Source organism: Danio rerio, chromosome 15 (genome assembly GCF_049306965.1).
Source record: "Danio rerio strain Tuebingen ecotype United States chromosome 15, GRCz12tu, whole genome shotgun sequence".
Classification (NCBI taxonomy): Eukaryota; Metazoa; Chordata; class Actinopteri; order Cypriniformes; family Danionidae; genus Danio; species Danio rerio.
This window is the reverse complement of record NC_133190.1, coordinates 27,668,399-27,682,098: the sequence shown is the minus strand read 5'-3', so window position 1 is coordinate 27,682,098 and position 13,700 is coordinate 27,668,399. Positions and strand designations below refer to the sequence as shown.

The 13,700-nt window shown below is 35.0% G+C and overlaps 1 protein-coding gene across 1 annotated transcript in view; it reads left to right on the top strand.

Moving 5' to 3' along the window:
• Positions 1–298: 298 nt before the first annotated feature.
• The window catches only part of mnta (MAX network transcriptional repressor a), a 35,387-nt gene continuing 21,985 nt past the window's right edge, over positions 299–13,700 (top strand). The window contains exons 1-3 of the mRNA XM_009291752.5: positions 299–562; positions 11,315–11,861; positions 12,763–12,804. Of these exons, the coding sequence (XP_009290027.1) occupies positions 490–562; positions 11,315–11,861; positions 12,763–12,804 (662 nt within the window). The 5' untranslated portion in view covers positions 299–489. The remainder of the gene's footprint in view (positions 563–11,314; positions 11,862–12,762; positions 12,805–13,700) is intronic.

Below are 13,700 nucleotides of genomic sequence, written 5' to 3'. Positions count from 1 at the left end.
TATTAATGACGCAGAGGCGTGGTGTGTGTAGGTGTATTGCGCAAAACCTGGATTTGACATTTCTATTTTAGGGCGGTCCGCTTTCGTCCTTTTAGCCAACATATGTGTAATACATTAGTATACAAGTCACTGATTGTATTCAATGTTTAGTTTTCGTGTAATTCGTCGAATAAACGCGTTGATAAGAAATATCCATGTCCGTGTTTTGAAAGCCCAGCATGTGTAGGGCGGGGTCACTGAAGCAGGGGGCGTGGCCGAGCTGTCTGTACAATGGCCCGATATGTTGACTGAATAACCCGCCATCTTGTTGTGACTCCTCTACGTGCGTGGAAGAGTGTGACTTCACGGGGGATCCAGTCACGTCTTTCCTTTTATTTTATTATTATTTTATTAAACAGACGAGAAGATTGGGTCCCGAACTGAAGCGTTTGAATCCAGAGAGCTGATTCATTTCTCCAATCGTTTCTTGGACCATAAAACAAAACCGAGATGAGTATCGAGACGCTTTTAGAGGCGGCGAAGTTTTTGGAATTGCAAGCCCTGCAACAACAGAAAGCACGTGGTAAGAAATGAAAAATTTGAGCACATAAACCTTTGTGACAGACAGAGAGTCACTTTAATGTATCAGTATTGCTGTATAATGTTGTAGCAGGTTAATGCGAGACATTGTTGCACGGTTTGCCACAGTCCGCGTAAAAGCAGGGCTGCGTGCTGTGCGTGACATTCAACATTAACGTTATAATATCCTCCTAAAAACAACAGAGTCTGCAAAACTGCAATGTAATCTTCCTACGCGTACTTGCTGTGTGTCAGTTGTAAGCCGGCGTTTTCCGCATAGCGACAGTTGTGTGTTAAAAGGAGGAGAATGTGTGTTTCTTGCTTTAATTGTTGAGATAGTTCACGGTCGATCACTTCATTCAACGCAGTGTTCATGTAGGAAAACATACCTGCTTGCTTTTAAGGGCGGTGGCTTACAAGTACGTGCGCGAGTGCCAGTTGCGCTTTATATAATGATTAGGGGATCACATTACGCAGCTTTCATTCGCTTCCCCTTTGTAGGCAGTAATTGACCCAATGTTGTGATTACTTTCCACATGTTGTTCTTCAGTGCAATAGTTTACGTTTTTATGCATTTCTCACTATTGTTTTCGCTCCCGCGCTGCGTGCGTTCGCTGGCGCTTTCTGTAGAGGCTCGGTGACGTGTCCGCTTTGTCACGCCCAGTTGACGTGTCTGGTGTATTCACGCCCTCCTCTGCGATCCGCGTGGACAGAACCCCTCCCCCGATGTTCCATGTGCGCGGCAGGCGCTGCTCTGTGCGGGAGGGGCTTTACAACCAAAGAGAAAGTAGGACAGTAACCCCCTGCCTGCTTTTCCAAAATGTTCTGCAGTTATATAACGCACTCCTCCGGCTTGGGATCATCGTGTTGGTCTCTAAAAATGTAGTATTCACATATTTGTGTATTTAGGGGTGATCGTGCAATCACAAAATTTAGACGTTTTATTAGTTAATCGTCGAAAATATGCAAATAAAAGGCAGAATACATTTTGGTAACTGATTGTAAAATAATGAGAATATTGAATATTAAATCGATCTAGTTTTTATTGAAGTCTCAGCGTTGGATTTGGTTGTTTTGAAGGCCTTATGCAATTCCAGGTATGGGCCCCAAAGCATTGAAACACAAACATTATATTTCTCTATAGATGTATATGTATTTATACAGTTGAAGTCAGAACTATTCGCCCCCTATTTATATTTTCCCCAAATTTCTGTTTAACAGAGAGATTTTCTCAACACATTGCTAAACAATAGTTTTAAGAACTTATTTCTTATAAATGATTTACTTTACCTTTGCCATGATGACAGTAAATAATATTTGACCAGATATTTTTCAAGAAACTTCTATACAGCTTAAAGTGACATTTAAAGGCTTAACTAGGTTAATTAAGTTAACTAGGCAGGTTAGGGTAATTGGGTCTGTAAACTATCAGGAAATATTTAGCCTAAAGTAGCTAATCATTTTGACCTTAAAATGGTTTTTAAAAAATTAAAACGTGTCTTTATTTTAGCTGAAATAAAACAAATAAGACTGTCTCCAGAAGAAAAAATATTATCAGACATGCTGTGAAAAATTCCTTGCTCTGTTAAACATAATTTGGGAAATAATGAAAAAAAATTCATATGGGCCTTGTAATTCTGACTTAAACTGTATATATTTTTTTCACTGAAGATTTTTTTATAAATAAACTGCATGTTAATAATATATTTTAAGTGGAACCTTTATCAAATTAACAAATTAAATACAATAAATTCACAAATGAAAAGTTCACAGACTAACTATATGTACCGTTAATAAGCCATATTTGCGATTAGATTTTGGTATTTGTATGTGCAGTATGTAAGGAACGTTCCATTTTTCGTGAGGGCCCTTGGTTTTAAAAAACGTAATAACATTAAAATCTAAACAGTTATAGACAGATTTTACAACATTCATTCATTTTCTTTTTGGCTTAGTCCCTTTATTAATTATTGCCACAGTGGAATGAGCTGCCGATTTTACAACATATGATAGAAAATTAGTAAATTAAATTTATAATGATTAATTTAAGCAATTCTTGGCGTTGGCCGGCGCCAAGGCTGTGCGGTTTTGGGGAAAATATCTAATTGAGATTTTTTTGACAGATATTGAGATTTGATTTTGTAGTCAAGCTTCATCTCAATAATCTTTAAGCCGTGAGAACAATTCTGTGACAGCTCTTAAGAATGACCTGTTTTTGTGTTGTGCCTGTGACTTTGAAACCAAAATATTCCCACATTACTGCTGTATTGTTTTCCTTTGATATTCATCTATTAGTGCTTTTGAAGAAGCAGATGCCATTATCCCAGTCATAAACGCATTCCTGTTTGTTTTCTTCTGTTTCTTAATTTTTTTTTTAATTGTGGGCGGTCCGCATAGTTCGGTTGCGCATTTCTAAATTGGGCAGATCAAAAGTGTGCTCATTCAATCTGCAAGTAAGACTGTCGCACACAGACGACAGTCATGCATGGGAAATTGAAAAATACATATATATTTCATATTGCAGCCTCTTGCAACGTTTCAAATCGCGATTCGATTTCGATTAATCGCACAGCCCTAGTCAACGCCCCCTAATTTCCTGGGCTACTAAGTCTACCCCTGTGCAGTCTATTACATTATTTTTGTTTGCTTTTTTTTTTTTTTTACTTGGAGACGTAGCAATTTTCAATATTGCTGTAAATCAGGATTCAGTATTGTAAAAACACTGCAAGTATTTGTTATTCATTAACTTTTTGATAGGGTTTTATGAATGTTTCGGTTTGATGTAGTAGACTTTATTTTCAAACATGATCATTTTCACATTGTAATTGGTCAACATGGCTTAAGCCTGGTTTAAATTTCTGCGTTGAGGGATCGGTGTGACCCACGCGTCTGCCTTGCGCATTGTCGTGCATTCATACTTCTGCACACTGTTTGTATTTCTCTGCGCCGGAGCATACACATGCGCTTAATGCAGAAGTATAAATCAGCGTTTAGGTGTTAAATGAAAATCTTTAGATTCTTTATAGGTGTATTATTTGTTAACATAATACAGTAAGGCCCAAGTTATTAACATTGGCTAACTAAACTGACAATGACTTGTGAAGACTTTGTTAATCAAATATTATGTGATTTTAATGTTTATATACTGATTAATATAAGAACTTGTAACTGTTTATTTTTAACGGAGCTAATAATCTTCATTTTACTTACATTAACATAATATCTGTAAGAAATGTAGCTATTTCTCTTTGTTGATGTTAGTCAATGCATTAACTTATGTTTACTAATGACCCTATTGTAAATTGCTAAATATTCTACTTGATAAAGCTATTTCAGTTTATTTCATTTAAAACATGTCTGGACTTTTTAACTTAAATATCTGTTAAAGTAAATTTGTACATCTTATTATAATACTTTCATGAAAGTTTTCGCTTTTGATGTGGCAATTTAATGGCAGTCCAGAGCTAGTTCTATTGGTTAAGCAGTTCAAAAATATTTCCTGCACAATTTTTATGCTGCGTGAAGTTGACCTGGCTGTCCGTGTTTTCTCTATTTACAAACGTAATAGTTTATGTACTCTTTCTCAGTTGCAAAATGTCGTGTATTCTCAGATGATTAGTGGCACAAATAGTCGGTGCAGGCTTTCGATGTGGTTGAAATCTTTTCGATCAGTTTCACTTCTGTATGTTGCGCCACAGCTGACTGTAATTCTGCTCAGCATGTGACTCTGTGAAAGCATTCAGCCAGCAGTTTGTTAAGCTGAGTTGTAAACTGCATCGCACACTGGTGGACAGTCATTTCCTGTGTGCTGTTATACCCTTTGCCCTGTTGCTGTTAAATAAGTATAACATACTACTTAAGACAGTCAAGTGCTGTGCTGTGATATTATGTAAAGGAACACACGAGAGCTTCTCTTCCTTGCACAATCAGAACAGGATTAGAACTAGTACCGAAGGAAAAATGAAACCATTACACGTGGTGATTTTGAAAAATTCCTCTTTTGCATGAAAGGCAATCATCAGTTTTTTTTTTTGTGTGTGTATTTTTATGCCATTGTATACACCCATATCTGTAGCAGAACCAAACTTTCATATACAGTTGAAGTCAGAACTATTAGCTCCCCTTTGAATTTATTTATTTTTTCCCCCCAAATGATGTTAAACAGAGCAAGGAAATTTTGACAGCATGCCTGATAATATTTTTTTTCATCTGGAGAATCTTTGTTCTATTTCAACTAGAATAAAAGCAGCTTTTAATAAGCTTTTAATAAAAAAAAAACATTTTAAAGTCAGTATTATTAGCCCATTTAAGCTATATTTATTTTTGACTGTCTACAGAACAAACAATTGTTATACATTTCCTTGCCTAATTACCCCAACCTGCCTAGTTAAACTAATTAACCTAGTTAAGCCTTTAAATGTCCTTTTAAACTGTATAGAAATGTCTTAATTATTAAATTAATTATTAAAACTATTATGATTAGAAATGTGTTGAAAAAATCTCTTCGTTAAAAAATAATTTTAGGGCAAATAATTTAGACTTATATTTTTTACTATATTTTTTCTGAGACATCTGTGAGAAATATAGTCGCTGTTGGATAAAGCCTGTGAAGTCAGAATTGCCAAATAGAAACTAGAAAGAAATAAAGTCAGATATTGTAAGATTTAAACACCGAATTGTGAAATTATAATATTATTAAGAAATCACATTTAGAATTCTAATTCTAGAGTTTCAAATCTCAAAAAGTAGATTTTTTTATATTGTTTTGTTTGTAGAAAACAATTTGGCAAATTCTGAATCTAATATAAATTTTATTGGCTTATTCTGTGACAAACCTGCAGTTTCTGGAATTCATCTTAACTCTGTGAAGGAATGGCAATATCAAAACTGAAGGGTTCTATACTTCCTTCGCAATTGTGAGATCGGCAAGATTTAAACTCACAATTGCTAGGAAAGACGTTAGAATTGCTAGAAATCTTCTAGTAACATATTCATTTTAACAGTTTATTTTTTTTTACTATTTTAACATGTATTTTAGTTCTACAGGGGAATATTGTGAAATTTAAATGCAATTACAAGTTTATATCTTTGTTTCTTTCTTTTTTTTTTTGTGATAAAGGTTCAAAAATGTATATCCACAGTGTTTACGGGGTCTTAAAGTCTTAAAATGTCTTAAATCTCAAAATCCAAATTTTAGGCCTTAAAAAGTCTCAAACTTACTGAAAATATTGTGCTGTAGGTCTTAAATTTTCTTTTGTTCATGTAAACCTACCCAATCTAGCCAAAACCCATATAGTACAATCGCCAACAATCCATCACAATAAAACTTTAAACTTTTATTTAAAAATGTAACTCTTTTCATCATAATAGTTTAATTGCTTTCCTTACGATAACATTTGTTTAAAAGTTCTCCATGCATTTATTGCTGAGGACACCAAGGTTTAGGTGTGCTTCGATTTAGTTTATTATAGTTTTTACACTTTTAAAACATTTGTTTATTTATTTTAAAGAAAGTTTATGTTAGAAAACAGTAGAACTTGCTTTGTTTTTATACAATATTTAAAGTATTTTGCAATGAAAGAATCTAAAATCTTTAAAATTTCTATTAAATTATAATCAAAAAAATTGAAAGGGTAACAATTTTAAGGGCCATTTCTTAGCCTTTAGCCCTTTGTTAATCTAACATTTAATTCATAATAGTTTTAAAAAAAAGTGATAAATTTAACTCTGTGAAACCTGCAGAAACCCTGTATATAAAATTGTAGCAATCAACTTTTGAAGTAGATCAAAAAGTTTGTCAATGTTAGATTTATATATGAGCATGTATAATATATATATATATATAATTACAACTTTATATCTTGCAATTTACTTATTTACAACTGCTTGTGTGTAACTGTATTTTGTTACAATTGCAAGATATAAAGTTGCAAAAATATATATATATATTTTATGACTACAAATATGATATAATTTTTTGTCTTACAATTGAAAGTTTATTTAGCTGAGAAGTCTGAATTGCACAAACTCAAAACTGTGAGATAAAGTTGTAATTAGCTAATTGTTCTTTTTTTAATTGTTGGAGGAAACATGTTTCCATATGTGAATAACTAGCATGAACTATGATGAATGTCTCATTAATCAGCTGTTAACAGCCCCACTGTCAGGAAAGGGAGTGTGTTTATTGTGAGGTCACATTTCACTCACTGACTTGAAAGGCTTGTCATTTCATGTATACTGTGCTTCCTCGTGTATTCTGGTAATGACCTATTTAGTTCCATAGGAACTAGTGCTCCACCCCCCACACCACTTTTTAGCAGGAGGAAGCTTGAACTGTTCAAATAGCACAGTGGTGACTGGTTGGGGGTGGATTTGCTGCACTCTGATAGGCTGAGATTAGGATGCAGTGCTTTCACCACTCCTCCTCTGACACATATGATAAGAATGTCTCTAAAAGTCTCATCCTCTGAGTGCACATGATTTCACGATGTCCGGCTTTTTACCTTAATGTGACCCATGACACGAACATTGATCTAGGCCACCTGTGGCCTCTATATTACCCTGTATGGAAGATAAGAGGATTATTAATAATGAGTTGCATTAGATGTAACTAATGTGCAAACAGTATTTTTATTTTTTCATTCTTATTTGGCTAATTGGATACTGCAAATTTCTTCTTGATGGTGATGCATTTGAAACTATGTAAGTCAGGCTGTTATGCATGTGTCATTCGACGAGTACTGAAAAGTAGCGTTGTGGGGGATGTCTTGACAATTAAGCAATAAAACCACTCATTGGGGTAATTCTCTTTGAAAACTACAAGAGTGAGCTAATATCTTAATGCACTTTTAACTGATCAAAGCCTAGGTGTTGATCAGTTGAATTCAGCTGCTGTTCAAGAAATGGTTTGAAGATGGTGTTTTATGTTGGTCAAAGACATTTCGGTGTCTGCAAGTCATTTTTATTATATTTTGAATGTGGCAAAGTAAAGATTTCAAGCTGTTGTTATCCACACTCCTTTAAATATTTTTGTTTTAACAAAATTTTGTTTTTTTGCATATTATTGGTATTATAAATACTTAAATTGACAATTAATTAGTGTTTTGAGACTCCACTCTGATCCTTCTGCATGTGTGTCTTCAAATCATTCTAGTTCTAAATAAGCCTGAAAAATTTTTTTTTTGTTTTTATTTTTAATTTAAACTATACTGAGACTGAATGCATGTTTAGTGGGCATCTTGATATGTGTATGTTTCCGTAATATATGTATTGCTAAAAAAATGTTTCAAATGTATTTTTAATGATATTTAATACTTGAAATATTTTTGAATTGTAACAATATTTTTCATTATTTTAGTTTTTGCTGTATTTGTATGGTGGCCGAGAGAGCCTAAAGCTGCTGCAAGTTAAAGAAACACATGCAAATAGAAAAACAACAGATTTCTAAAACATTCTCATCAATTTGACAACATGCATGCAAATTTTCACAACACGTGCAGATAAAGAAACGCGCTGCAAGTAACGCAGATCCCAACGGAAATGTCATACAGTTTCCTGCAATTTGTATGATCAGGATCAGTCAGGTTCGTCACTTAAGTGTGAACAGTTATGTGTGTCCTTTATCCACTTGTGGTCAGTTTGATCAAACACATCTTAAAACCAGGTGTGAACAGGGCCCCAAGTAACCAAAAAAGATAATTCAGGCCATCAAAAATGCTAGTGTCATGTGGACTAAAGGGCAAATGAATACGAAACTTTTGCAGATTGCTCTAAATCCATAGCCATGTGGATGGGCATTTGATTTGATAAATGTAGCCTCTTTGAGCATAATGGGAGGAGGGGTTCAAGATGATTCAATATGTTACTGCTTGAGTTCAGTATGCCTGCAGTCCCTTTATGGCTTGTTTTCACTGAGTGGTATGGTTTGGTATGCTTTTATGGCTGTTTCCATTATCAGAAGGTACTGAGGTACCAAAAAGCGAACTGGACCGTAACACTTTTTGGGTATCCTGTCAGAATGGTACCTAGCACAACAAAAAGGTACCAAAAGCCAGATTTAGAGACACAGCTGAACGCTATTGGTTCACAGAGATACATCACTAGCTCTGGCACAAGATAGATTAAAAAAACAAAGGAAGTGCCATTTTTAAAAACACAGCTGAGGCATTACGTAGTAATAATATATACATATATTAATGAGCCATGGTCGACCCGAGCTTAAACAAACCTTGTCAACGTCTTGGTGAACAGCCACAAAGCTAGGAAAAGCAGAATCTACCCTGTGCCCCGTAGTTATTTACAAGGCCGTCTAAAGTGCAAGGGGTTTCTCAGCGTTTGCCAAGCTTCTACTTCTAACTTGAATTGATGATAATAACGTGCACATGATTATTGAAGCATTTCTGACATCGATCCTGTTAGAAATGGACAAAGATGAGAGTAAAGCGTGAATCGTGTTGTTTTTCTGTAAGTGGTAACATCGGAGACTGTAAGGGTCTGTATGTGTTCATATACGTTGCATTTAATTATTTATTATTAACTGTTTTGCACTACCATTGTTCTGCAGTTATTATCAAATCATGTTCATAGTAAGGTGAGTAATGAACATTTACACAAAAGTATTTGTGTATAAAGCATCTGTTTTGTGAGAAGTGCCATTGGTACCCTTTTGGCAGTAGAAACCCAAGCCTGATAAAGGTGACCCGTACTGTGCTGTACCCCTCAGGGTAAATGGGCCATTACTCTGAAAATACATGTAACTTCTTTAACTGCTTTGCTATTGAACAGCGGTGGAGGTGCTTCAGTGTATTACATACAGTAGCTCTTCTCTCTGAGTGCAAAAGTAGTTTGTGTCCTCTGCCTTACTTAAACGATGTGCAGCGGAATGTATAATTGATGCTAAAGGTTTGGCAGGGGTTCAGAAGGCCGTCCCGTGGTGTTTTGGAGTTTTCCTCTGAGTGTGGTAGGAGGAAGACGAGGAGCATCGTGTTTCCATTTATGCCAGGGAAACATTAGCCTGAAGCCTGAACATGATGTGCTCTAACTGAGTAATCTCTGTCCTCCACTGTTAACCAGTAACCCTCGCTTGTCTGTACGCACAAACAAAAAAAGCTTCTTTAAAGGAATTCACTCTGAGCTAGATATAATGTCAGGCTGGTTTATGGGCCTCTATTGATTTGTGGCTGACCTGTTTCCATTATATAGGCCCCAGTTTAGATGTGATGTCATTATATCATGTGCTCGAGGTCAAAGGTTGCCTGTTGTGTGCAGCATATAGTTCTGCATTTTTATTTTTTGAACATTGGTTACTGCTGTCTCTGCAGATGGCTATTTTTATGTGGCTGTTTGCTTATGTATGTTCTAGAGCGATATATTAACAGATTTGTAACGAATTTTGTGCAAATGCTGAATAAAATGAGTTGATCATAACAATGATGCAGCATACTAATATTATTGAAATTCAAATAAAAAAGAAAAGATGATGCTACAAAAACCAATGAAAGCCAAATTAATAAAAGCTAAATTTTATATATAAATATAATAGAATAACTGTTTAAAATGTGATTCATGCTCGTCTACATAAACTGAGGTTGCTGCTAAAATTATATTTGCCGCTAATGTAATAGTAACACTTTTTAAGTATTATTTTAAGCATATCTTAAAAGTTAATATCCATGTACATATTTATGCTATGCAATATCTACATATTATACAATACATATACACATTAGCATATATATATATATATATATATATATATATATATATATATATATATATATATATATATATAATTTTTTAATGCAATGTGGTGTGTAATTATAATATCTACCAGTTTATACAGACAGCAGCTTATAACTATCAGCCAGAATCTTAAAATCAGTACATTGCTTATTTTAATGTGTAAATATTAGTGCTGGACAAAGATAAATCGCGATAAATCACAAACAAAATAAAAGTTTATTTTGACATACAATTGAAGTCAGAATTGGGTTAACTAGGCAGGATAGGGTAATTAGGCAAGTTATTGTATAACGATGGTTTGTTCTGTAGACTATCGGGGGAAAAAATAGCTTAAAGTGGTTAATAATTTTGACCTTAAAATGGTTTTTAAAAAATTTAAAACTGCTTTTATTCCAGCCAGAAAAAAATTACTTTTTCCAGAAGATTTTTTTTAGACATATTGTGAAAATGTCCTTCCTCTGTTAAACATCATTCTGACTTCACACATGGATATTTATAATTTATAAACAATTTGTATCTCATACACACATTTTATATCTGAATATAAATAAACATTTTCTCAAATTTATACATAATAAATATACATCATACACACTGCCACATTCTCTCTTTCCACAAACACACGAAACTCAAGAATTTCAAAATACACAGATTTTTTATTTATAAAAACTTATTAAAAGTGCTTGAGTCTCAGGAAAGACATGGGGTGGTGACAATTCAAGACCAGAGCAGGAACTAAACAAATTTAGGGGTATAATTACAAGGGACATGATTGAACTAATAATCAACAGGGGAGAAACACTGGTGAAACTCATAAACATTTACAAAGGGCAGGAAAATGGAACAAAAGAATCGCATGACAAAAACCAAAGCACCTGGAAACCTATGCAGTAAATATCAATACAGCCCATATGAAAACTAACACATTTTCATTTGATATTATTTGTTTTTATGATATTTGTTATAATATTAATAATGTAATAATAATAAATGTTTTTGTTTTTTCCCCCAACAGAAGAGAATGAGCTGCAGGAGCGGCGGCGTCGTGAGCAGGAGGCAGAGAAGCGGAGAGCAGAGCTGAACTCTTACACTCAGCCCATTCGGCTGAACCCCGTTCCCTACAGGGAGGAGTCCGGCCCTGAGCGTCAACACATACCTGCCTGCCAGCCTCCACCCCCTCTTCCACCCATGCCCATCACCGTCATCCCCATCCCGCTGGTTCCCAGCACCCCTCCTGCCCTCCCTCCACCCCCCACCACCTCCCTCAGCCCGTCCGCAGCACCCCGTCTCACGCCGCCCAGAAAAGATGCTTCACCACTGCCAAACCAGCACCCGCGGCCCCTCGCCCCGACTCAGGTCAAAACAGAGCCCACGTCACTGCCCCAGTCCAATGGCACAAAACCAGCCCAACAGATCCAGAGCTACCCCGGCTCCATCGTCACATCATCCCAGCATGCACTGCTCCCTCAACCTGCCCCTCCGTCGCTTCAGACCAGCCCCGTGGGGAGAGGAAGTCCGCCAGAGGACCACCGTGGTTTTGATGGCAAGAAGAGGCCTGGAGGGTGAGTGAGGAGTTTGTTTATGAGCACATTTAAAGGTACAGTGACATTAAAATAACGTTTTTTAGATATTAGTATCAGTATTGTTAGTTTTAAGGATATCTATTAGCTAGTGTGCCCCAAAACAGTGACAAACAAGGCGTTAAGAAGATCTAACACTTATGTAAGCATCTAAAGTTTGTCACTTTCACTTAAATGGATCAGCAGTTTTTTTCACGTCACCTCAAACTTCAGTTTCTCATCAAATCTTGTCCAATCAAATGCTCTTGTTTCTGACATGCCCCGCCCCTTTCAAGATGCTTCTCATTTGCTTTTTATTTGATGCTCTTGAGCTCAAACACTCTCACAGGCAAAGCGGTGATAACAAAAACAAAATTCTATTGGACGATTTTTAAAAAGGGGGAGGGGCCACTATATGTCCCACCCTCTCTTCGTATTTCAGTTGAGATTACAGTAAACATTGAATGAAAAAATGCCCGCTTCGAAGCACTTCACAGGACCTTTTAAAGCTGAATCACATAAATGCCTTTATGACTGCGAGGTTGCATTGTGTTTGTAGCTTATTATTTACAAAGTCCCTTTAAGGCATGTCATTTCAGTCAGCGGCCATCTTTAAAACAACTGTCGGGCAGTGTGCTCAGGTATTCTGTCTGAATGGGGACACATCAAATTCTCCAAAAGTGCTTGCCAAGCTTATGATTGAATTTCATTTTAGGAATCACCAATAATATTAAACAACAACTGTGTTTAAAAGTCTAAAGCGATCAATGATTAGCTTCTATACTAGTACGTGGGGCTTTATTTACCATATTGTCCGTTACACTTTTCCCCATTCAATACGAGTAACATATCTTGTGTAGTCTATAGTCCTTGTTATTAATGAATGTATGGTTTGTGTTTACAGGGCAGGAACGAGAGAAGTGCACAATAAGCTTGAAAAGAACAGGTGAGGTCTTCATTGTTTAGTTTTTTTTTTCACTTGGGCTGCATTAATTTGCTTTATTTGAAGTGTCACCAGAAAAAACTTTAGAATTGTTATTTTAGTATTATAGTACAAGTGTAGAATTATAGTATTTAATTATGTATTCATTTGTTTGTTGTTTTAATTGTATATTTATTAAGGAAATGTACTTGCCATGAAAAAGCCTAAAAACCTTAAATTTAAAATTCACAAGTCCATAGTGGTCATAATATATTTTAAATATGTTCCTGTGATGCCAAAGCTGAATATCCCGCATCATAAATAAATTATTGTAATATAAATACTCATAAATAAATACTCCAGTCTTGGCTGATTTGGTGCTCAAGACACATTTTTAAATAGGATTCTCTAAATTTCAATCTAAAGGCTTTTATTTTGTAACATTATAAGTGTTTTTATTGTCACTTGTAAATAATTTACGGTGTCCTTGCTGAATAAAAATGTTAATCTCTTTTTTTAAAAAATGAATACAAAAAGTAGATTCAGCTATTTGCTCAAAAATGACTATTTTGACTTGTATACTTAATGTATAATTATAATATTATATCAATTAAAAATCATAATTATAATATAATACTTTTTAAATGTAGTGTTTTTGCATATGTGATTGTTTGTTTTTTTATGTATAGTTATTAAATAAATTGGATTCTAGTCTTTGAAAACTTGAATGAAATGTTATGGAATTGCATTACAGTCTGTATGAACCCTTTTATATGTTAAAACTACAGTGTAATTAAACAGTGACGATCAGGGGGGGGGGGGGGTCAACTTTTTTGATTAGTTTGTGTAATACATGCTTCAGTCATTTATTCATTGTTAATTAGATCTAATTTATTAATACAGCGTATTTAAGTTTACCA